The 25,390-nt window shown below is 44.8% G+C and overlaps 2 protein-coding genes across 4 annotated transcripts in view; one reads left to right on the forward strand and one right to left on the reverse strand.

Annotated features, from left to right (window-relative positions):
• rpp25l (ribonuclease P/MRP 25 subunit-like) overlaps window positions 1–25,390 on the reverse strand; it is a 110,609-nt gene that overhangs the window by 35,907 nt on the left and 49,312 nt on the right. The gene's annotated exons all lie outside the window — the stretch shown is intronic.
• LOC134635876 (collagen alpha-6(VI) chain-like) overlaps window positions 1–25,390 on the forward strand; it is a 62,129-nt gene that overhangs the window by 29,189 nt on the left and 7,550 nt on the right. For both annotated transcript variants that reach the window (XM_063485512.1, XM_063485513.1), the window contains exons 11-35: window positions 458–536; window positions 1,253–1,395; window positions 1,832–1,924; window positions 8,683–8,736; window positions 9,301–9,372; window positions 9,706–9,732; window positions 9,839–9,883; window positions 10,662–10,715; window positions 10,939–11,001; window positions 11,854–11,919; window positions 12,784–12,837; window positions 13,006–13,041; window positions 13,120–13,182; window positions 17,334–17,396; window positions 17,674–17,736; window positions 18,053–18,115; window positions 18,207–18,257; window positions 18,776–18,811; window positions 18,928–18,990; window positions 19,071–19,133; window positions 19,794–19,829; window positions 19,906–19,942; window positions 20,093–20,104; window positions 20,400–20,893; window positions 23,936–24,032. In XM_063485512.1, coding sequence (XP_063341582.1) covers window positions 458–536; window positions 1,253–1,395; window positions 1,832–1,924; window positions 8,683–8,736; window positions 9,301–9,372; window positions 9,706–9,732; window positions 9,839–9,883; window positions 10,662–10,715; window positions 10,939–11,001; window positions 11,854–11,919; window positions 12,784–12,837; window positions 13,006–13,041; window positions 13,120–13,182; window positions 17,334–17,396; window positions 17,674–17,736; window positions 18,053–18,115; window positions 18,207–18,257; window positions 18,776–18,811; window positions 18,928–18,990; window positions 19,071–19,133; window positions 19,794–19,829; window positions 19,906–19,942; window positions 20,093–20,104; window positions 20,400–20,893; window positions 23,936–24,032 — 1,927 coding nt within the window. The remainder of the gene's footprint in view (window positions 1–457; window positions 537–1,252; window positions 1,396–1,831; window positions 1,925–8,682; window positions 8,737–9,300; window positions 9,373–9,705; window positions 9,733–9,838; window positions 9,884–10,661; window positions 10,716–10,938; window positions 11,002–11,853; window positions 11,920–12,783; window positions 12,838–13,005; window positions 13,042–13,119; window positions 13,183–17,333; window positions 17,397–17,673; window positions 17,737–18,052; window positions 18,116–18,206; window positions 18,258–18,775; window positions 18,812–18,927; window positions 18,991–19,070; window positions 19,134–19,793; window positions 19,830–19,905; window positions 19,943–20,092; window positions 20,105–20,399; window positions 20,894–23,935; window positions 24,033–25,390) is intronic.

The raw sequence follows: 25,390 nt of genomic DNA on the forward strand, positions 1-25,390 counted from the left end.
GGCGTTAACGTCATTTTAACGAGATTAACACTGACAGCACTAGTTTAGACCTTTCAGAATCCTTCAGTTCTCATTTTCACCATTGTCAGAGTAAATGAATTGATATCCTGTGTTGCTAACATGCAACAGTGCTATTTTTCATCTTGTTAAAATTTAGCACATAAACTGCAGCCGAGGCTGTTGGGTAGCCAAATACTGGACACTACATTCAACTACATTAATTACATTACAAGTTTTTAGTTGCTGTTACCTAGCATGAAGACTGCTAATGGTAAAGAGCTTTGTTTATAACACGGGAGTATATGGGCACTGACTCACTGCTGGAGCCTCTAGTGGACATGAGAGGAGCTGCAGTGTTTAGTCACTGCTGTGACTTCATTATTCAGCCCTCAAGAATACCACTTCATGAGACGTCATCCACATTAAACTGTCGGACGTGGTTTACTCTGTCGTTTAGGTCTTGATGATCTTCTCTGATGGACTCAATGAAAACGTCATGAGTCTACAGCGGGAATCAAAGCTGCTGCGAGAGTCTGGTAAAAACATGCAATTATTTACTAAGATCACTTCATTTCCAGCTCTTTACTTTTGATTGCTCATCTTTATTGACATCCTCATGTACTTTGATCTGATGTTAGCACGCAAATTATTCAGTTATTATATTAGATGTATGTCCCATGTGTGTCCTAAAACATATAAATGCGGTTTTTGCATGCATTTTAATTTTGGGCTACAAGGAAGGCCCATGATTAAAGCGGAGCAGAATAAGCGGAAGCACAAGAACGAGAACTTTCCTAAACAACCAGGAAAAAGTGGTTTGTGTAGAATGACAGAGAGCTGAAAGAACTGAATATAATACTAGTGCAACCCGTCGGCTTCTGAGGAGACACACCTAAGATATCAATTTCAAATCCTGCGTCGTCTTGTTCTCAAGTTATTACATCCGCAAGATCTTCAGCAGACTTACTGTGGCTCTGAGGTCACTGAGATTCAAACTAATCAAAGATTTTAATAGAAGCAGCTATGATATCAATTTGAAGCTCGAGTTATAGCGTTCACATCAATGCCTTTTACAGCTGAGGGGTAAAAAGCACTTGGATCACCATCAGACTGGATCCATCTTACCTTCGAGGAGAAGTTACTAAATATTTCTAGACCTAATCAGTTTGCTTGATTCAGATCCAGTGGAAATGTATGTGCACTGTGTTTGTGAAGCCACGCTGTTACCGTCTGTTGTCCTAACTGTCTGCAGGAGTCAGCGCCCTGCTGGCCGTGGCTGTCAGGGGCGCTGACCACGCTCAGCTACAGAAGGTGGAGTTTGGCCGTGGATTCGTGCACACTGATCAGCTAATAATCAGCATGCCCAGCATCGGCAGCACCATATTCCAACAGATTGTAAGTCAGTCATGTTGCTCATGAGCAAAGTACGTTTCTACCTTTTCTAAATGACAAATAAAGCAAGTTTTAATCTTTAGTCTGAGTTAACAAGGAGCCAAGTTCATGTTATTCATATAATGTAAAAAATGTGAGTGAATTTTACTCAGAATAACCAGTAGAAAAGTTATGTAAGCAACAAAGAAATCAAAGGGACAATAATCCCATCAGCCATTCAGCAGGAGTCTGACGGGAGGATTGTGATTGGACCAGTTCCATGTTTTCATTTTTTCCTGCTGACATAATCGTTCCTCTTAAAGTTTATAGCGAGTAATATTTTGATGAGTCCTGATTCTCTGAAGACAAAAAGTTCAGTAACCGACGTTTGCCTCTTAAAGATCCTCACAAAGATCGTGCATTGTTCATGTATGTCCTTCGTCCCCTCGTCTGACTGCAGAGCACCGTGATAGCTCGGGAATGCTGCGGAGTGATGTGCAAATGTTGGGGAGACAAAGGCCCCCGTGGTCTTCCAGGCCCACGAGGGGCAAAGGTGAGTGTGAAACCCCAACTTTACACCAGGAATGTTTTCACTATAGAACACAGAGAACATATCACACGTTTCAACTGCAAAATTTCATCATTGCATGAAACTCTTGTAGTATCAGGTAAATGTTAAGAGGTAGGAACGTTTCTGCTGGGTTGTTGTGGGGGGGGGCGATGAAAAATAATAAAGGACACTCATTGGAGTAATGGCGCGTCTCGTGTGTCTGTGAGTTATTCCTCCAGTCAAATAACATCCATAACCTCAAATAACGGAACATGGTGTCAGAAGACAACTGGAAATGTTAGTTGGGCATAAGTGGAAGGTTTCGGCGTCGGTGCCAGGTTAAAGGTCAGCCACAGAGGAGCCGCACGAAAAGAGATGTGACGTCATGAGTCAGTTTCAAGTCACCCCGCCGGAGAAGTTCACTTTTAGGTCCGACGACTGGACCACATGGATAAAGCGTTTTGACAGATTTTGCATCGCGTCTGGATTGGAGACGCAAGCGGACGAAAATCAAGTGAACGCCCTTCTCTACACTATGGGCGAGGAGGCAGAGGACATATTGGTATCCCTGTACCTGACTCCCGAAGAGGCGAGCGATTATGAGACTGTTAAAAGGAGGTTGGATGCTCACTTTGTAGCCCGCAGAAACATCATATTTGAGCGAGCGAAGTTTAACCAGCGCCAACAAGAGACGGGTGAGTCAGTCGACAGCTTCCATACTGCACTGCATTGTCTGGCAGAACATTGTGGATACGGGACTTTGCATGATGAAATGGTGCGAGACAGATTTGTCGTAGGTCTGAAAGACAAACAATTCTCAGAACAGCTACAAATGGATCCAGAACTAACGCTAGAGAAAGCGCTTAACAGAGCCCGACAAAGTGAGCTTGTAAAGAAGCAACAAGAGATGCTAAACACTAACTTTAAAATGGATATTACCAACTCACAACTGAACTGCGTCCATGCTAAACGGCAAGAAGGGGCACGTCCCAAGCAGCTGACACCGCTACATAAACAAACCACCGCCAAAACACAGAAAGAAAAAAAGACACAATGCAGAAGATGTGGAGACATAAAAGGTCACAATCTTCAACAATGCCCCGCGAGAGAAGCTGCATATAATTACTGTAAGAAAACAGGACATTTTGCCAGGATGTGCAGAAACAAAAGACTGTGTGAGGTCAATGCTGCAACAGTTTCAGAGAACAGCGATACAGATGATGAGGTCGCTTTGTTGGGTTCCCTCTCTGCGGACACCAGAGAGAGTCCATGGGTAACAGAGATAAATGTGGACAAATGCAACACAATCTTTAAAATCGACACCGGAGCAGATGTCACAGCAGTCCCAGAGACTTTCTACACACAGCATCAGTTGGGGAGATTGGATAAGCACAAGAGGGTTCTGCAGGCCCCAGGAGGAACATGTCTGAAGGTAAAAGGCATGTTCACAGCCACTCTCAGCAAGAACAACCACAAAACCAAAGAAGACATTTATGTCGTACAGGGTTTATGCACACCGCTGCTGAGCGGGCATGCTGCAGTGGCACTACAGCTGGTTGCCAGAGTGAATCATATTAGCTTAGACTCTATTGATGCTGTCAAACAAGAATTCCCCAAGCTTTTCAGCGGCTTAGGCAAAATGGAAGGGGAGTACAATATTGTTCTGAAACCAGGGGCACAGCCGTTTTCCCTCTCGACCCCTAGGCGAATCTTTCTTCCACTCTTACCAAAGGTTAAAGAAGAGCTGAACCGGATGGAGCAGCAGGGGGTCATTTCCAAGGTGGAGGAGCCCACTGATTGGTGTGCGCCTATGGTGGTGGTTCCTAAGCGCACAGGCAAGGTGAGAATATGCAGCGATCTCACTGAACTAAACAAATATGTCATGAGAGAGAAACATCCACTCCCTTCAGTCGAACACACACTAGGACAGCTTGCAGGAGCAAAAGTGTTTTCAAAGCTGGATGCCAATGCAGGATTTTGGCAGATTCCCTTATCCAGGGACTCTTCTTTGCTCACGACCTTTATTACACCTTTTGGTCGGTATTGTTATAATCGTCTGTGCTTTGGAATCTCATCAGCCCCAGAACACTTCCAGAAACGGATGGCACGCATTCTTGAGGGCTTAGAAGGAGTCCTCTGCCAGATGGATGATGTGCTCATCTGGGGGGCGTCACAAGCAGAGCATGATGAGAGACTTCGAAAAGCACTTGTTCGACTGCAGGAGGCTGGAGTAACATTGAACAACAAGTGTGAGTTCTCCAAGAACAGCATAAAGTTCCTGAGGCAGGTCATTGAGGCATCGGGGGTTAGCGCAGATCCTGACAAGGTGCATGCCGTGAGTTCCATGGATGAGCCCAGCAACATAAGTGAGGTGAGACGCTTCCTGGGCATGGTGAATCACCTAGGGAAGTTCCTTCCTCACCTGGCGGAAAAAACGCGCCCCCTAAGAGATCTGCTGAAGAAGTCCAACCTGTGGTCATGGGGGCCACAGCAGCAGCAGGCTTTCGACGGCATCAAAAAAGAACTGACAACACCCCCAGGGCTTGCTCTGTATGATCCAAATGCTGAAACGTGCGTATCAGCTGACTCATCTTCATATGGCTTGGGAGCGGTGCTTCTCCAACGGCACGCTGATTTAGGGTGGAAACCAGTAGCATACGCTTCAAGAGCTCTCAGCGCGACAGAGCAGCGATATGCTCAAATTGAGAAAGAAGCCCTCGCTTCAACATGGGCCTGTGAGAGGTTTGCAGAGTTCCTAATTGGGAAAACATTCCACATTGAAACAGACCACAAACCTCTGGTCTCGTTGCTTGGCTCCAAGGGCCTGGACGAGCTTCCACCTCGTATACAACGTCTACGCATGCGATTGATGAGGTTCTCTTATACCATATCTCATGTTCCTGGTAGAGACATTGCAACAGCAGATGTACTGTCCAGAGCTCCTGTAGGTGACACAACTGAGGGTTTGCCGGAGGAAGAAATCAACTTGTATGTGGAGTCCGTCATAGCAAGTCTGCCAGCCACAGAGCCACGACTCAGAGAAATCCAGACACATCAGGACAATGACAGCATTCTAAGCCAACTGAAGAAGTTCTGTGTGGAAGGATGGCCCGATAAGTACTCCATTGAAAGGGTTTTCCAGCCTTATCTGCCATTTTCAGGTGACCTCACAGTCCACAATGGTTTGCTTCTTTATGGGAGCAGAATAGTGATTCCCACATCACTCAGAGCGGACATTCTGTCTAGACTACATGAGGGCCACCTGGGAATAACGAAATGCAGAGAGAGAGCTAAACAATCTGTTTGGTGGCCAGGCCTGAGCAGTGAGCTGATAAAAGTGATCGAGACCTGTGACACTTGCTGCCGTGAGCGGACTAACCACAAAGAAACCATGCTACCTACCGAGTTCCCACAAAGACCGTGGTCCATGGTTGGAACTGATCTGTTCCAGAACAGTACCTGGTCATTGTGGATTACTTTTCCAGATTCTTCGAAGTTGCCAAACTGACATCTACGACATCAGAGGCAGTGATCGAGCACTGTAAATCAATCTTTGCACGTCATGGCATACCAGAGCGGGTTCGCTCTGATAATGGACCTTAGTTTTCGTCTGATTCCTTCAATGGGGTTTTAACCATGAGACATCCAGTCCCCACTTCCCTCAGAGCAACAGGGAGGCCAAGAGGGCAGTCAGGACTATCAAAAGTCTTCTTAAAAAGTCTGGCGATCCATATCTCGCCCTTATGGCATACCGGGCCACTCCATTGGCAAATGGCTACAGCCCGACTGAGCTTCTCATGGGTAGGAGGATAAGGACAACTATTCCTGTCATCCCATCACAGCTACATCCAAGAGGTACGGACACAGACAAGCTCAAAGCTATAGAACAAACGTACAGACAAAAACAAAGACAAAACTACAACTGCAGACACAGAGCACATGATATGCTACAGCTCAATCCTGGAGACAAAGTGTGGGTCTCAGACATGGATACTAGAGGGACAGTCATGTCCATGGCAGGCTCACCGAGGTCCTACATCGTAGAGACAGCAAAGGGCTTGCTGAGAAGAAACCGTTACCATCTTACACGGACACCTGGGGCACTGGAGATTTCTGTCGGTCCACCAGAGGCTGCACAGAGTGTGTCGGTTCCAGACACTATCTCACAGGAGGCCAGCCAGCAGACTCCTGAAGCTGGGAGCCAAATCCCACCCAGGTCTAGGAGGCCTCCAGCATATCTGAAAGACTATGTTTGCTCATAGGGCTAGGAACTGAGTGAGCAATGGGGCAGAATAATCCCCACACTCAGGTAGAGGGTTGGGTAGTCTACCCCATCCCTCATAGAGACAATGAGAAATAAAGCAAATGGTTGCACTGTTTAAACACGTTGTTTGTAGCTGCACCAAATAGTTCAGAAATGCGCACTTATGCTTAGTGTTCAGAGTTGTATACTTTGAGAGTTTATTTTTGGACATTCTGAAAAGTCTGGGTTTGAAACCAAACGAGTTCAGTAAACAAGCTGTTACCAGATAAAACACAAGGAAATAGTATACTTTAAAGCGTGCGGGTCTAATCTGTTTTCTTGGTTATATCCCAGCATCACATCCTATCAGGGCTGGACTGGGACAAAAAATCGGCCCGGGCATTTTGACTAGAGACCGGCCCACCAGGTATTATAGGAAAAACCATAAAGCCTTTGAATGAAAACAAACGCTGTTGTCACAGTGATGTACACTGTCTTGTTGGTATATATGTATCAGTCTAATAAACTCAAACCTACACCATCCTCCCTATTCTGGTATTCTAAACAGTACCCGAAAGTAGACTGCTTGGTCGAGTTAACCTCCTGAACTATCTAGAACACATGGTGAAAACCTGAAATTAAGACAGAGGAGACTAGAGGTGAGACATGATCATTACTGATTACTTATGACAGATTTAGATATATTTTCATAAACCATTCATTTGCCACATCAATAAACACCATGGCAGGGCAAAATATTTTTTCTAACATGGCAACCTTTAATAAGTGAAAGGAGACAGAAAGACAGGTGAGAAAATAAAACTTAATTGACTTTTTGATGGCATTTTACACACAGTACTGGTACAGAATCTAGAAAATGTGGGAAATACTGGCATCATATACAGTACTTAGCTACTTCTGAAGAAAATATGATGGGACCCTAAAAAAAATTACTATGTACAATAATGGATTTCTATACATTTTACATCAGATGAAAACGTTTGTTATAAGATTCAGATAATTATTTATTAAAAGCGAGACCTTTGAAATGAGAATAAGAAAGAAAAGTATTTCTTTGTGCCCCCCTCTCCCTGTTAATGCCCTACCTGGCCCCCTGGCAAAACTTTGCTAGACCCGCCCCTGCACAGTTACCAGCTGTCAGCTACGTAGAAAAGGATCCTGGTGTTATTTGTCTCTCAGAAACAGTTCATAACTTCCCTTCAACTCATTCATGTCACCTAAAAGGTAAACCTGTTTCTCCATCACCTGTTCAGCTCTGATGATTCAGTAAGGACATCTCCTGGTTTCATCTTCATGTTTCCCTCTCACCACATATCCAAACCGACATCATGACCAGCAGCTTTACAGCTGTGGCTCCAGCAAACATCAGCTGATACTAGAAATTAATATTAAATAAATTCTAACAACAGCTGATCAAGCTTAAACGTGCTGCTGTTGTTTAGCGCGACATCCGCTGGTTTCCTCTTTCTGGCGCAAAGTGGGCGATAAACAAACAAGAGAGACGATCAGCTGATCATTGATCAGTTTCATGATTGAAGTAGCAACAGGAGAGAGAGGGGGAGAGAATGAGAGGAGGAGAGGCAGCTGCAGCATAAAGACGCAGAATAACTGCAGCTTTGTGTCTTTTTCATTGTAGCTGAAGTACGGGACAAACTGTGTCCCGAAAAAAAACCAAAAAACCCATCGGCCCATAAAAATGAAAAATCACCATCGGACATACCGGTTCTGCCCGATGGCCAGTCCAGCTATGCATCCTATTTAGTAGGGGGGATGTAGTATCAGGTAAATGTTAAGAGGTAGGAACGTTTCTGCTGGGTTGTTGTGGTCGGGGGGGGGGGGGAGAGAGATGAAAAGGACTCTCATTGGAGTAATGGCGTGTGTCTGTGAGTTATGCCTCCAGTCAAATAACACCCATAACCTAAAATAACGGAACGACTCTGAGCAGCAGGTCAGAGGTCTGGACTGCAGGCGTGCTGGTGCAACTGATGCATTCTGCGCTTTAGCATCGTCCCACTCAAACATGAAGGCCGCATCTGAAAAACACGTCTGCACAGAGCAGATGCTGCTCTGATACCTGTGTGTAGCTTTCAGCACTGACGGAGCCTGTCCAGATGTGCCAGCTGCCAGCTCCACAGGGCGGATGCTCCCTCTCCCACAGACCCATCCACACAGTCCATGTGTAGATGGGTCTGACCTGAGATCAGTTTCCACTTTGCCTCAGTGCATTTTAAAAGAGCTCCTCTCTGCACGATGGAGCTTTAACCTGTTCATGTGGACGGCAGCCGGAGCTGCTCTGGTGTCCGTGACACAATCACTTTTAATGACGTGCTACCTGATTGTCTAAATATCATAAACTCTGCCTCTAAAATATTATTTTAATACATCACGTTACTGACCAGCTGCCACTTAATCTAATTAGTTGTGAAATGTTTCCTGAAGGTTTTCCAGCCCTTTGCTTTCTTTCTGATGGTTCTGAGTGTGTTTGCTTTATAAACAGGGTGAGGAGGGAGAGCGGGGTCATCCGGGTTTCCCGGGAGAAGAAGGAGTCAGTGTAAGTGCTTCTTTGCTCACTTCATCCCACCACGACCTCTTTCAGCTGTAAACGAGACACTCGCACAATGTACATTTTCAGATTTTCAATGTAAAAATTTCCAGATTGTTTTATTTTATTGAATTCACTTATTTGTACATAATGTTCTCTGTTTCTGCACAGTCGAGCAGCGTGTCAGGACACGTTTCACTGCGTGTTGTACTCGTATAACTATGCATGTGACAAATAAAGGATCTCGAATCTGGTTGAAAAACTTCAAACTCATTTCCATTAAAAAAAAATTTGCTTTTAATTATTTATTTTGAATTTTCTCTTTTTTGTAGTTTGTGTTGAGTTTTGCAGGTTCTTCCTGTTAAAATGGAGTTCTTTTTTCCCCACAATTGCCAACTGCTTGCTCCTGTTTATGGGGGCTACCTAAAAGCAGTTGACATTTGCATTTTATTTAAATGCAAATGTATTTTTGAGATATTATTCATATAACATGATAACTGACAGATGGACCTACAGGATGAAGCAGATAGAGAGCTCGAACCAGAGTGCGCTCACTTTGCTTTTGTGTTGCAGGGCGAGCGAGGTCCTCCTGGACTTCCTGGACTTCAGGGGATCCGGGGCTGTCCTGGAAGCAGAGGACAGAAGGTACGCGATGTGTCATACCTCTGAGAGGAGCACTGCTGAAGTCTGATCATTAATCGATGACGTACCGCCGCAGAGAAAATGACGCTGCAGTCGAACAGACGAGTTTATGAAGATGTTTTTCATGTCAGACTGTGTGACGACTGATTTTTAGTATTAACTTTTGTTCTTATCATGAAAACAAGTTTGTTTATAGTTCGTTATAAATATATCACACAAATATTAAATATATCAGACAATTAATCGAATCCAAATAACTGAAAGATTCCTGTGAAGCCGGCTGAAAAAGTCAAACATGAGAGCTTTTACCACTAAATCTGCTGCTTGCATCTGCAGGGCTACCGAGGCATCTCAGGCAACAAGGTGAGTGACTGAGGTCTGCTGACACTGCTGCATTTACTGGAGAAGTGACAGTTTATCATAGATTGAGCAGTGAGATGTAACAGCTGATTCTGCTCCAACGCTGCAGGGGGACGACGGCGAGGATGGACTGAACGGGATCGATGGAGAGCAGGTATGAACATCTGTGACTGAGGCCTTCTGATCAGTCACGCGTTGCTAACGCCGTTACTTTTTCACTAACTAGTAATCTAACTAATTATGATTTCTATTGTTACAACAAGAAAATTACTATTTTTCAACACACAAACGGTTGAAGCTGTCTTCAGCTTCCCGGGAGCTGTGGGAGGGGGGGAGGCAGAGGTGGTTTGGTCTCCCTGATGTATAAATCCTGGCACAGCGTGCGCCCCGTTACTCTGTTTTTGTCGGGGGCCTACAGGCCAGTGGACACACTGGTTTGAGTGGGGAGTCAAGGAGGCCCTGGAGTGGCTAACATTAGCTGAGGCTAATATTGTAATGATTTTTCTCCTCTTTGTGACTGAAACAGAATGTAGCCTGACAAACATCTGGGCTGTCCAGAGGACAATGTCCCACTGCTCGCTGACTGAGGCCTCTGTTCCTCAGTAATGTGTTAACACACACCTGAACACTGCTTTCACAGACATGCTGACACCAGCTGATGATCACCTGGCTCCGTGTGGACTCGCACGCTTCCTGCTGTTCAATATAGTCATTTGAATGCAACTGTGGATTAAATTATACATATAATTTTAAATTAGATAAATGAATTATTAAATATGAAAATTATTCTTTATATTAACATTTACACATGCTGTATTATCCTGGTGATTTACAAATCATGGTAGGAGAGTATGATGGTTTATGTCACGTGACTGTGGAAGAAGAAGCGAGATAAAGACGGAGATGACGCGTTCTTCTGGTTTTGTTTGCAGGGAGAGACGGGACACAGGGGACTGAAAGCAGACCGAGGACCGCCGGGAAACCCAGTAAACAAAAACCACTCAAAGTTTCTTTGCTTCGTGCTGCATCAGCTCTGATCGTTGTTAATGAAACGACTGATCCATTTTACTGTTATTGTTTTTGTTGTGTGTTGTTTCTGTTTTCGTTTTTTTAAATGTGTTTTGATTTCAGCTCGTAAAAATGAAGCTGTGAGCTGTTGACCTCTGACCTCTGGCTAGGTTGATTGACAGGCTGAAATATCATCTTTAGGGTATCCCGGGGACAGGAGGCGAGAAGGGGCTGAAAGGACAGAAGGGACTGAGAGGAGACCCGGTGAGTTTCGGTGCTTTCATTTCAGAAAAGTCGGCAGTCACATGGACTTTTTTCGCCTAATTATCTAATATGTGGGAGGAGGAGGAGGAGGAAGAGGAGGAGGCAGGTCAAGTTTACAAAGGTCAATCAGACTGCTAAAGCAAAATAAACCTTTGATATTTCAGGTTTTTTGTTTTTACAAATTGTGCAGCCCTCAAAGCGCTTTACAATTCCACTATTCATTCACTCTCACACACTGGTGGAGGCAGCTACAGTTGTAGCCACAGCTGCCCTGGGGCAGACTGACAGAAGCGAGGCTGCCATATCGCGCCATCGGCCCCTCTGGCCAACACCAGTAGGCGGTAGGTGAAGTGTCTTGCCCAAGGACACAACGACCAGGACAGACAGAGCAGGGGATCGAACCGGCAACCTTCCGGTTACAAGACGAACTGCCAACACTTTGAGCCACGATAGTTTCTGCATATATTTTTATAATTGGTAAAAAGCTTATGGTGAAGATATTTGATCATGTAGTTTGTCTGTGTCACTCTGATCTTTCTAACAAATGCAAAAAAGCTTTTCCAGTCTTACGTGATCACACACTTCATTCACTCATAAAACACTTTATTTACAACAATAATCCACAAACGTCGTGCTGCCATAAAAACCCGACCCATCACTTCTTTTGGCAGAAATCTGCATGTCGATGTTTTCTGAGGATGTTTTTGTGTGTTTAAAGATTTAAATGTCACTAATGTCAGTTAAAACTGTAATATCGGCTCTTTCTTCTGTCGGAGAGCCCGACAGCTGATCGCAGCTGGGAAACAGCTGGAAGCTCCACTTCAAGAACCGAACACTGTTTTTGTCTGACAGGGCATCCCGGGTGTGGACAACACCAGACCAGGACCCAAAGGAGACCCCGGCAGCCCAGGGAGACCAGTAAGACACACCTGTATCTTTATGTAAAAGCTGAACGTAAGCCGCCATGATGCCATTAGTTTATTGTAAATTATCTACAGAAACGAAAGCTGATTTTTCTTTTATCAGGCTGTAAATGACTGATTCTAAAATAGGACTTTTTTACTCTGTCTGAATGCTCAAAGCACTTCGTACAACATGCCTCATTCACCCATTCACACAAGCACTTTTTCACTCCAACATTCATATATACCTACAGTATATGCATTAATTTAGTGCCACGTGATTGGCGGATCAGATATGTGGCCAGTGATTGAACATGAACATGAAGCCAGTACAGGTCAGCAGGGGGCGACTCCTCTGGTCTGATTGGATAGAAATCTATGAGAAAAGGAGCGTACTACTCACCCCAACGCTGAACACTTTTTGTATATTTATGGTTCCAGTTGCTAATTTCAAGTGCGTCTGAATAAAATGTGATTCATTTTACTTTTAAATCAATAAGCCCACCTGATGTACATCACAAATGAGTGAAGACTATATGAGCTGGTTCTGAGTAGCTCACTCAGGATGGCAACGACCAAAAAGTTGAAATTACCAACCAGTGACTGACACCGTGGTAGCCATGACCTTCTCTGGTGTACAGTCTGGGGAAAGGCAGGCCACATGGTCAAAATATATATAATATTATAATATTTATATTATAGTATTATATTATAAAATTTATAATATTATTATAATATTTTGACCAAAATATATAATTCTGTGGATGGACGGACAGAAGGACGAATGGACGGATGGATGGATGGATGGATGGATGGATGGATGGACGGATGGATGGATGGATGGATGGATGCAGTTATCAGAATGTTTTTTAATCCACAGGGTGATCCTGGTCCAGACGGGTACGGGGCTGAAGGTGGACTAGATGGAAACCCGGTGAGATTTCTGACTTCTCAGAAAAATCGTTCTTCTGTTTCTCTCTAAGAAAAGCTGTTTTCATGAGGCGTGCAATCAGAAGAGCAGTGATCCTCATACAGAGACTCGGGTAGGAAGGTGCTGCAGAAACAATTCAGGATGATGATGGTGACATTTTTTCTTGTGCAGGGTCGTAATGGAAGAAGAGGTCCCAGTGGTGAGAAGGTAGAAGACGATGTGAAGCAACATCAGGAGTATACCGTATATCTGTGACTGTACACAGACGTCTGACTCTGTTTGCAGGGGTCACCTGGTGAGAAAGGAAATCGAGGACCTCCCGGTATCCCAGGTGCTGCTGGGCCACAGGTGAGAGTTCAGTTCTGTCGTAACCATCTGCTTTGTGATTGGACGCACGCCAGGTTGACCTTACTTGTGAGACCGAACATATTTAAGTCAGAAAAGACGCGCCTGCCTCTGCTGTAGTTTAACCCCTCCTCCCCGCACTCAGCCTTCCTCTCACATCTCTGCTCTCACTGTGAATGTTGTGGGAACGCTGACGGTCATTCAGAGTGGGAACACCCTCTGGACCAAGTCCTCTGGTCAAGTCCTCAGTTCTGATAAAAACAGTGATCAAATATGGAGCCAGAATTATGCCAGAAGCTTATCGACAGCTACCAAGAGCATCTGTGAACGACTTTGTTTGAGACATTTAGCCAAATTTTAGTGTGGGTGTATGTTTGTTTATATTTGAGCCTGTGTGGATTAGAGAAAATCCATTTGATGCACGCTCTCTACAATCGCTGCACACTGGAAAAAGTTCAAAGAAATTATTAAAAATCCAAAATGACCTGAAATTCATACCCGTGATGAACATCTGACCACAACTGTGTGTAACCACTACGCATCGTGTTCAAGCTGCAGGGCCTGTAAAGGGATCTCCACGGCGTTGATATGTTGGAACAATAAGCTGTTTCAAATATTGAAGTCTCAACTTGTTCAAGAGCCATGATTCAGAGCCAGAGTAACAGAGTTTACAGCTGAGGCAGTAAACTGTAAATGTTCTCCAACAGGCTGCATCTGGTTGGATTTAGCATTAAATTCCTGAAAGATCATTAACAGTAACTGTACTCATTATTCCTTAGCAGTTTTGTTTTAGTTGAATAGGCAGAAATCCTCACAGGACTCGAGTACTGATCAGTGGTGCCAGTTTAGTCTGTGTTTTTGCATCACTCCGGTTACACATTGGCTGTCGCTCAGTTGGATTTGGCAGATTTGTGCTGGATTTGGCCCATGGACAGACTTCCAGAGAAATTCGGTGGAACTATTTACGAAAAGAGGAATCATCTGTTCTCCACATTTGTTTCTCTGTCAAACCACAAAGCCAGATAGGATGCAGTTGCAGTGCTGCTTGGTATTAGTTAGTCAGTCAAAGGAGCTTGGAAAGAAAAGCGTCTGGACTTCTTAAAGTTGCTTGAAGACGTTTCACCTCTCATCCGAGAAGCTTCTTCAGTTCTAAGGTCAAATGGCCGAGAGTCCCAGATTTAAACCCAGTGGGAGTATCCCCCCAAAGAGGGACAAAGGACCCCCTGGTGATCCTCTAATCACATGAGCCAAGGTGTGAAAGCGGGTGTGGGACCTAATCAGCCAGGGTTTCGGGTGAGCTCATTGTTAAACCTGGCCCCACCTTGTCATGTGAATTCCTGAGGTCAGATGGCCCAGGATGTGAGTGGGCATGAAGGCGTCTGGGAAGGGATCTCAAAACTGGATTATAGATGGCAGACAATTGGTGTCTTAAACCACCGCCTCTGTTCAAAGATGGTCGCTCACAGTGGACATAGATGGCCTCTTTCACTCCTCTTTCAAACCATCTGTCCTCTCTGTCCAAAGTGTGAACATTGGCATCCTCGAAAGAGTGACCTTTATCCTTAAGATGCAGATGGACTGCTGAGTCTTGTCCTGTGGAGGTGGCTCTTCTATGTTGTGCCATGCGCTTGTGAAGTGGCTGTTTGGTCTCTCCAATGTAGAGGTCTGGGCATTCCTCGCTGCACTGTACAGCATACACAACGTGGTGTATGCTGTACAGTGCAGCGAGGAATGCCCAGACCTCTACACAGGACAAGACTCAGCAGTCCATCTGCATCTTAAGGATAAAGGTCACTCTTTTGAGGATGCCAATGTTCACATTTTGGACAGAGAGGACAGATGGTTTGAAAGAGGAGTGAAAGAAGCCATCTATGTCCACTGTGAGCGACCATCTTTGAACAGAGGCGGTGGTTTACGACACCAATTGTCTGCCATCTATAATCCAGTTTTGAGATCCCTTCCCAGACGCCTTAACGCCCACTCACATCCTGGGCCATCTGACCTCAGGAATTCACATGACAAGGTGGGGCCAGGTTTAACAATGAGCTCACCCGAAACCCTGGCTGATTAGGTCCCACACCCGCTTTCACACCTTGGCTCATGTGATTAGAGGATCACCAGGGGGTCCTTTGTCCCTCTTTGGGGGGATACTCCCACTGGGTTTAAATCTGGGACTCTCGGCCATTTGACCTTAGAACTGAAGAAGCTTCTCGGATGAGAGGTGAAACGTCTTCAAGCAACCCAAAGAAGTCCAGACGCTTTTCTTTCCAAGCTCCTTAGACTACGATGACCTGGATGACTGAGAACCTTCACAGACCTATTAGTTAGTCACTTAACAAAAGCTGTTTCACATTTAGTGGAGTATATTTGTGAACACATGTTGTATAACAGCCTCATGGGCAGTGTTCACGTAGGCAGAAAGTCTGTGATATTCACAGTCTGCACATTCAGGCTGCCGTACGTCCATGTGATGAGCTAAAGCATTAGGAGGTATCACACAGACACAAACTCACTGTTGATCTGGAATAAGGTCAACTTCACATCGTACTTCCCCAAAACATGACTGCACTTATCCACACCACATTTCCTGCTATTAGTGATGGCAAATTACATAAGAGCCACTGCTGCAGTCATGGTCGCATCACATCTCATTTTAGATTTTACGTTTAAATCACTTCATGAAGGACCTTCTGAACGCTGAAGCCGTTATCCTGAATCACATGGCTCAGATCAGATCCTGGTACAGGCTCAAGTGCTGTCCAACCAGCTTCTTGTTACAATCAGGTCGATCCAATGGGTCAAACACCTGACAGGTCAGGAAAGAAAAACATGAATGTAAAATCAACACAAACACTGTAATAACACCAGACAGGAGCATTTCCACTGTGTAGACACGTGTGGGTCACAGTTACCTGAGTGTCTCTGTGTAGCTTCTCCGTCGTCCAGTTGAGGGTCGTCTAAGGAAGTTTCACCTCTCGTCCCAGAAGCTCTTCGGTTCTAAAAGAGCCATTTTAAAGCTGTAGGAGGGACGAAGGTGAAACGTCTTCAAGAAACTTAAAGAACTCCAGTCGCTTTCTTTCACAGCTCCTTAGACTGTTTTCTCAAAGCAACATATGAAATCCTGCGCTCTTTAAGACGAGAGCGGCTGTGCTGTGACGATGTGTGAGTGATGCTGAGGTGTCCTGCTGTCACACTAACAGTGTTTCCTATGTTCTCGTTTGCTTTTGTTTACTTTCCTCGTTCTTCTGAGGTTAATCATTTGTAGTGCTGAGCTTCTTGTTGCTTTAGTTTGTTCCCTCGCTGTCACTTCTCTCGTACAAGCGCTGTCTCTGGTTTTAGTCACCTGTTTTCCTTCCTCCCACCTCATCATGTCTGATCTCTCCCAGGTTCGCCATGTGTTTCCGCCGTTTCCCTTTGCCCGTTGCTGCTTGCGTGCCTGCTTTTCCTTGCTCTTAGTTCCTTGTTCCTCACTTTCTTAGTTCTCGGTTGTCAAGTTTCACGTCTGAGTTATGTTTTTCTTGTATTTGGTGTTTTGCCTGCCTTAGTTAATTCTTTTGAGTTTTGAGTCCTGCGTTTGGCTCCTCCCACTGCCTGCCACACAGCGCTCACATGACACCAACCAAAATCTTAAGGCAGGTATTCCGTTTGGTCAGTGAGTACTTAGCCTCAGACGCTGGTGCCTGAAAAATGTCAGACTCGCAGCATAGTTAGGATTCTGGCAGCGCGTGCAGACAGCCACACATCCTGTATGACCAAATTGTACTGATTTGTTGTGTTTGTCATATTTGTGTAATTATTTTTTGATGTAATTTTTTCCACAGTCGGTATCCTAGCGCCCTCTATCGATGAGTTGCTGCTGCTGTGTATCCTGACCTTTCCATCGTATTTTCTTTTTTTCAATATTTTACTGTCATTTGTTTTTTTCTTGTTCTTTTTTTATTTTCTGATTTTATTATTTTTTCCAACACTTTTTGTAAGTTTAGAGCACTTTGTTGTAGAAGGAAGCAAATAAGGAGTAGTTCCATAAATATTATTATCAACATACTACAGATGACTAATAGTCTGCAGCCATGTAGACTAGCCCTCAGTCATCTCTGACTGGAAGAGCAGAGGTGTAAATAATCACCAGTTATCAAACTGTGTTGACCCTGCAGGGCCCTGCTGGGGATAATGGGGAACCTGGACCCAAAGGAACACCTGGTTTTCCAGGAAATCAGGTTAGTTCATCAACTACGCTGCATTCATGCATCACTGACCAACGAGCTCAAATATGATTTACTGATTTTCTATTAAATTATGTGTCTGATTAAAGTGAGCACTATTTTATGTGAGGGAAAACACTAATGTTCCTTTTTTACATTTTTATTTTCTTATTCGTTTCCATGTTGCTTTAAAGGTCTCAGACATTTAAAGGCTTTAGAGGTTTTTCCAGTGGCTGCAACATGAAGAGTGTTCAGTGTTTGTACAGAGTAAACAGCTCTGCTCCTCCCACAGGGTGAACATGGATCTGTTGGAGAACCGGGGCTACCCGGAAGTCGTGGCCCTAGTGGGCAGAAGGTGCGTGACATCACTTCCTTTCTTTGCAATTGGAAAGCTTTTGACCCAAATGCACATGTAGCACGTGGCTAGAAATCTAAACCCAACCCTTATCCAACTACAAACCCTACAGGCCCCGCGCTTTTGCCATAAACCACAGCAGCAATTTACATGTAAAAGTTTAAAATAAGAATAATTTATATAATTTATTTTTTAATTCATAAATGGAAAGATATTTCTGCAGGGTTTGGTTGGATGGTCGTGTAAATTCTGATGGAGAAACTCTAAAAATCTGAAAGAAGCAGAAGGTTTGAAATGTCCATGGTTGGTATTTCAGGGCCAACCAGGAGAACCAGGTGTGAAGGGTGCTCTGGGACCACCGGGACCCATAGGCATGCCGGTAGGATCCCAAACATGAGTTTGTGTATATACATATATCTATAACTCAGTGCATTTATCTCATGCATGACTGTGACTTTCTCTGTGTTCAGGGTCTGGATGGTGGTGACGGGTTTGGACCTGAAGGACCGAAAGGTTCCAAGGTAGAGCTGAACCTTAATTTAACATCAACCAACAAAAAATGAATGAATTCTGTTTTCATCAACAATGAAAATCAGTAAGAAGAGCGCCAGATGATTTTAGTTTCAGTTTGATGGAGGAGATGATGTTCTGGTTCTGGTTCTCCCAGGTTACACTGTGGTTTGTGTCACTGGTGACCCTCACCCGAACTCTGTGCTGGCAGAATCTGTAATTTATGTTCCCTCCCAAGTTTTCATAAGAACCTGAAGAACCTCCGTTTTACCAGGATTCAGATAAAGGAACGTTCGTCCATTTTTCACTGGCAGCGGTGAACTGATTGAGGTCTGGGAGGCTGTTGAGATTTTGGGGCTTAGTGGAAAAATACAGCTTAGTATCATCTGCATAGTCTTTGGTGCTGTTCAGCTGGATGATGATGTGGGTAAAACTGTACGAACAAACTTACACATGTGGCTGAACATTTTAGAAAGTCGTCTTTGCCGTCTTAATCGTGAAATCGTTGCTTCTTCCTTTCTCTGTACAGGGAGATGCTGGTTTTCCTGGTTACCCTGGTTCACCGGTGAGTCCTTCCATTTTCCACACACTGAAACTGTAATACTACCATGTGGTTCAGCCAAAGTAAGCTAGAAGTATGTTGGACTCTGCGGTGATTGAGACTCGGCGTTTTGTCTTCAGGGCGACGAAGGTGCGAAGGGACCAAAAGGATATCCAGGATCCAAGGGGAACCGGGGTCGTGGGGTAAGAAATGTTTCTTTGCTGTCACGTCACTGAGACGTTGGCTTTTTGCTTCTTCTGTGATTCATGTGTGACCCATACAGGGGAACTCGGGCAGGCCAGGAGAACCAGGTGAGCCTGGAGGTGACGGATATCCAGGACACAAAGTAAGTTTAAACTGTATCTTCACCTGCCTACCTTCACTCTCATTAGCAGGTCTGTAATAATTCTTTGAATGATAAATTGTTATCTGCTAAGCAAATCTTCCAATAAGCAAAGGCTTATTTAGTTTTTAAACTAAATAAGACAGAGAATATATTAAAAGATGGAGCTGCCAGGCGAATGAAAAGAGAAAGACCTCATAGAAGTTTCATGGATGTATTTGACGAGAACATGCAGAGGGTTGCTGTGACAGCAGGATGGTATCGTGAGTTGGAGGCAGGTGGCCGTGTGACCCCAAAAGAAAGCAGCTGAGAGAAGAAGAAGAGGAGGACGCCGCTAGAGCACGTCCTGATTACTGATGGACGATTTCAGTTCAAAAAGCTGGTAATGACACAGCATTACAAATTGCTGGGATCACTGTCCATAGGAACAGATATCACACAAGATCCATCCATGATTGGCAGATTCAGAAATGATACCAGCAGTAACGCTGCATCCTGTTCAGTTGTCAGGGAGGAATCACAGGTGTCAAAGTAAAACTGGCACCGTGTAAAGGAGGCGGGTCTTGGTGTCATCACCCTGTGGAAGCCACAGATAAAAGTCACATTTGATTATCTGACCCTCCCAAATAAACTTACAATAATCTCTGTTTTTCCTCCATCCAGGGCCCAAAAGGTCCTCCTGGGAGCAGAAGCCTGTCTGTAAGTCCACCTTTAAATCGCTTCACCTGTTTAAAATAACATATGTTGTTACAAAGAACATTTTCTGTCATCTCAGGAATGTGAACTGATCAACAAAATCAGAGACAACTGTGGTAAGTGTCATCGATTTAAACACGTTTGCAAAAAAATGATCAGCTGTTTATTTATGAGTTTTTATGTAGAGGATGGAAACTAAAACAAACGTTTGTGAAAACAAACTGCAGAGTATGAGCGCTCTGATAATGTGTTTCTCCTTCACACAGCTTGTTCATGCGGTACGTATGTCTCCTCTTACTGAGAACAAACATGGTGAGTACGGCGCAAAGACTTTGTCCACAGATGCCGACTGAGTGAGCTCATCGGGACGAGAGTAACATATTTGCACCTTTTTATCTGAAACTGTTGATTTGGACGGATGTCTCCGACTGCTTGTTGGATTTTACTGAGTAACAGAAGTCATTTGTAACTTGTAACTAGTCGTCTTTGAGTATCTGTTAATCGGCCTGAACGTGTTTCCTCCGTCTGAAACGGTCGTTTCACTTCAGCTTGTCCTGACGTTACCTCCTCCAGGTGAGTCGCAGTGTCCGGCCTACCCCACCGAGCTGGTGTTCGGCTTGGACATGTCTGACGACGTGACTGCGACGGCCTTCGAGAGGCAGCGCTCCGCCCTCCTCCACCTGCTGGAGGACTTGAGCATCGCTGAGAGCAACTGTCCACAAGGCGCTCGCGTGGCTGTGGTTGGATACAACGCCTACACCAAGTACCTGATCCGCTTCCAGGAATACCATCGCAAGACTGCGCTGATAGAAGCTGTGAAGAACATCGCCCTAGAGAGGACGTCCAACAAACGCCAGCTGGGCGCCGCCATGCGCTTTGTGGGTCAGAACATCTTCAAACGAGTGCGAGCTGGGTTCATGGTGAGGAAGGTGGCCGTCTTTTTCACCAATGGGGCGTCTCAGGACAACGATGCCATTCTTGCTGCTATTATGGAGTACCGGGCTCTAAACATCGTCCCAGCAATCATCTCCCTGAGGAACGTTCCTGCGATTAATCAGGCGATGGAGGTGAGTTTGATTTAACCTCCATCAGGTCCATGTGAACCTCTAGGGTCAGGCCCACATGATAAAATTTGATCATATGTTACAAATTCATTCTCAAACATGTTTAATTTTTTCTCTGTTTTTTGAAAAAATGAAAAAAAAAAAGATTTTCCATTTGGATTTTTCAAACAGGTGAAAATAATGTAGAAAGTCATGTTAGCTGAACACAAAACCTACCTGTTGATGAATTAACCTGAACACCATTATGCACAAAATCATCTTTTATTTAGTCTGACTTACAACCAATGGCTGAGACCATCTGGGGATGGGAATCAAAAAACGCCCTGCACTCTTCTACGATCAGCTGATTCCAGTTCACGTGTCAGAGTGAGTCATAGCGAGGCAGCCTACAGCATGGATATGGACATTTATTTTTATTGTACAAAAGACAAATGGAAAAGAGGAAAACTGCATCCAGGACAGAAACAACTGCATGATGTTGCTGATGCTGCCCAGACAGAACAAACAGATGAGCAGTCAGGCTGCAGCCTCCCTTTCTACCTGCTCACATTTCTAAAGTAGAATCACTCTTTGCTTTGTGTTCTGCTAAGAGAAAGATCTCAGAGATGTGAGTCCTCATTAGGGATTTGCTTTGGTGTGTGGGCTGTAGCCTGAGGTTCATGCTGCTAAACTGTGGTTGTGAGACAGTGTGTGGCAGCTTTTTTGCAAAGTAACATGAAAGTAATGTAACAGGTAGTGTAGCAAGTTACTGTTTCCCAGGAGTAATTAAGTAACATACTGCGTTACTTTTAAGAAAAGTGTTCTGGTATCTTGTTAATAATTTTATCTTGATTCTGGATTCTGTAGCTCCTGTGAAAAATAGAGCTTAAAAATTAGAAGTACTTGACTCCCTGGGGTAACTCAAACAGACAGCTTAGATCAGAAAACTCAAACTGGACTTTATTTTACAACAGCGGTCCCCAACCCCCGGGGCATGGACCGGTACCGGTCTGGTTATTAACAGTTTTTTAAATGATTCAAACTGTGTCTGTGTCTTTGATTGGTTAATAGGCTGAAGTGCTGCCACTCCTCCTCCTTGGCCTGTGCGTTGATGAGTCTGGCACTTAGTATGACTCAGTGGGTTAGGATAAATCAGTACGTTGTTACCAGCATGGACTAGAGTAGATGAAAAGGTTAATTAATGTGTCCAGGTTTTTAGAAATGGGAGCTGCACTGTCCAACGTGGGATGGCTGTCATCTCTCCTAACAAGACAACGTTTCCTCCAGAAATTGTCCCATTTATCTATAAAGCCCATATCATTTTTGGCAAAGTTAGAAAGGTACTAAGTGTTGTTTTTGGCTTATTCTAATTGACACAACTGGGTGTCATTACTGTTGACATGAAATATATCCATCCATCCATGTTTTTCCCACTTATCCGGAGCGGCAGCCAGAGCAGAGATGCTCTCACCCATGGAATTCAGTTGACTTAGGCCACTTGTGTTTCTAGCTTAACGTTTCTCAGTATAGATCCGCCAATGACCAGAGCTTTTTCTTCGTTAGTAGTGTACTGAAGGTTTCTGTTTGAGGCTACGCTTCCTCCTCGTAGTCACCAAACCGGCCTGATTTCCCACCTCGGACACAGCCAACCAGGGCTCAGCTACAGTACCTACACTAGCACTACAGGGCCTGGGTTAGACTTGTAGTCAAGACTGCCTAAACCAAGACCAAGACAAGACCAAGACAAAGTCGAGTCGAGACCGAGACAAAAAAGTCTTTAAACTGCAGCCAGATGCTGCTTCGTTTACGGGTGTCGGGCACGTTTACGTGTTTTTGCTTTCGCACAGCCCTCCTCACCGCTGTCTACTGTCTCGCTCACTCACTGAGAGGACAGACGCACGCTCCACTTGACTGTCGCGTCTCTCACATAATGATATTATTCATGTGATTGGCCACAATATGGAGGGATTGGAGCATAGCTAAGCCACTGTGTGAGAGCTGAGCAGCCAAAGGAAATTAAGTGAGGAGCCGGCTCTCGCTCAATGGGAGTCGACTCTTCTGATTCTCTACTGAGCACTCTCTTAGCACGGCTCTTAGAGCTGATGCTTTTGCGCATGACACATTATCGAACGTTACGTTGTGTGTCATGGATACTGGAAGGAATAATTGGACAACTGACAAAGTGAGCAGAAAAGAGCCAGCTTTTAGACAGTTACTGCTGATGTTGCTGCTGCTCTTTAGACAACTGAAAAAGCACCTCTGTGTGTCGTACCAGGAGCAGGAAGTGATGCAATAATGCAGCGAGCGTGCCACCCTATCTGTCCACAACACCTACCATGCCTATCAATGTGAACATACAGTGTCTCTAGGAGTGTTGAGTCGATATCGTAATATCTGGTTTGGCTAAAGATGGAACTTCATAAATCTGTTGTTATGGCAACGACGCCCAGTCTGAGATTACCTGAGTGTTTGCCTTGGATTAAAAACATTTGGCTCTTAATGCTGCGGTTAGGGTGTCCCAGTGTTTGGAGTCTTGAACCAATACATGTTGAACTCCTATCAGGACATGTTTAATAGAAAAGAGGTCATTCCAGCCCATGCTGCACTTTGTCTTCCTTTTTAGACCTTACGGTGTGATGACTTCAGGAGGGTCCCACAGTTTCATCATCCCCTTTTTAATCTCTTTGCTCTCACTTGAGCCAATACATCTGGGACCTTCTCAGCAGATGATGTGAGGGCCTTTTTCACAGCCTGTTTGGCCTGCAAACACATGAAGTCGTTCCAGCTCATTGTGCACTTAGTCTCCCTGTGCGGTTACATTTACAGTGTGTAGCCAGAAGTTAGTGTACGACAGGAAGAAACAGCTGTGGTGTCTGAAAGCTTCTCTCATGGCTGTCAGTTATAAAGCACATACAAGACGGGTGGACTTTAAAGGCTGAAGAGGGAAAGTTCAATAAAACATCATTTTCTTTAAGCTGCTTGTCGTCTTCCCTCAGCCGCTGAAGAAATTCTGTTTGTCATGAATGAGTGAAGCAGTCGGTAACGTTAGCTGCTGTTTCCTCTCAGGCTGACGACACAGGAAACTCCATCTTCACGGTGCTGAGGAGGCCACAGGAGCCGGCTGCTGACCTGAGGAGGGTCAAGATCTGTGCCATCTGTTACGGTAACGACTGACGCTCATACCTCATCTATACTCCACACTTTTTTAGTTTGAGTTTGATGAGCTGTGTGGGATCAAAGTGAATATGAGGAAGCTTGACTTTACAGTCCTCCTAAAAATGGAAATCGCCACATCTCACTGTTCTCAGGACGTACAGCTGCTTTTATTGATGCCATTATCGGCTCTGCAGCAGGTGATTGTGACGGTCTCGTACAGAGGTGGCAGACTCATGGATGCAATTATATCTTCAGCCATTCAGGCAGGGGTGGGACTTTATTTTGGTGGGCACAGCATGCGGCCAATCGCAAGCAAAGACAGACTGGGATCATACTGATGTGTGCCAGAAGGAAGGGGGCCGACATTCCAAGGCAGCAAGTGTAGCTTCAGGCCGAGTGCACAGAGAGACCTGGAAACACAGTGAGCAGCATCTGGCTGTGTTTCAATGACACTGGAGACCGCAGAGCTGAGTTTATAAAGTTCGGAGCTGACCTGGTTTTATTTTCAGCCATTTTTCCATGATGGAGAACGAAACGTTTCAAACGTGTCCAGGCCTTAAAGGTGATGTGTTCAGGTTCAAGGTTCAAGGTTCTTTATTTGTCACATGCATAGTTATACAAGTATAACACACAGTGAAATGTATCCTGACACGCTCCTCAACATGTGCAAAAAAAGGGGGGGGGGGGGGGGGGTAGAGGAATAACATTATAAATATATATATATATATATATAGTATATACATTGGGTGAATGTGCAGTAGTAGCAGCAAGCAGGTGAATTCTGTACATTAATATGAATAGACATCTGACTATTTTACAGAATGGACAATATAAACATATTTAAAGTTAAAGGAATTGAGTGTCTGGAGGAGAGTCTCAGTCAACTATAGATGATGTGAGAGGGCGGGTGTGTGTGTGTGTGTGTGTGTGTGGGGGGGGGGGGGGGGGGGGGGGTTGGTTTAGGGCCCGGATGGCTTGGGGATAGAAGCTCCTCTTGAGTCTCTCTGTCCTTGCCCGGATGATGCGGAACCTTCTACCAGATTGTAGAAGTTGGAACAGTTTGTTGCCAGGATGGGACGGGTCCTTCAGTATCTGCGTTGCTCTAGTCCGGCATCTCCTGGTGTAGGTGTCCTGAAGCGGGGGGAGAGCAATCCTGCAGCAGCGTTCTGCTGTACGGATCACTCTCTGGAGAGCTTTTTGGTCCTTCACACAGCTGTTTCCAAACCACGATGTCACGTTCTGTGTGAGGATGCTCTCCACAGCGCCTGTATAGAAGATCCTGAGGATCTTTGGAGAGACCCTGAACTTCCTCAGTTGTCGTAGGTGATACAGGCGCTGCCTAGCCTTTTTGGTCTGGGCCTGAAT

This window comes from Pelmatolapia mariae, linkage group LG10_11 (assembly GCF_036321145.2).
Source record: "Pelmatolapia mariae isolate MD_Pm_ZW linkage group LG10_11, Pm_UMD_F_2, whole genome shotgun sequence".
Taxonomy (NCBI): Eukaryota; Metazoa; Chordata; class Actinopteri; order Cichliformes; family Cichlidae; genus Pelmatolapia; species Pelmatolapia mariae.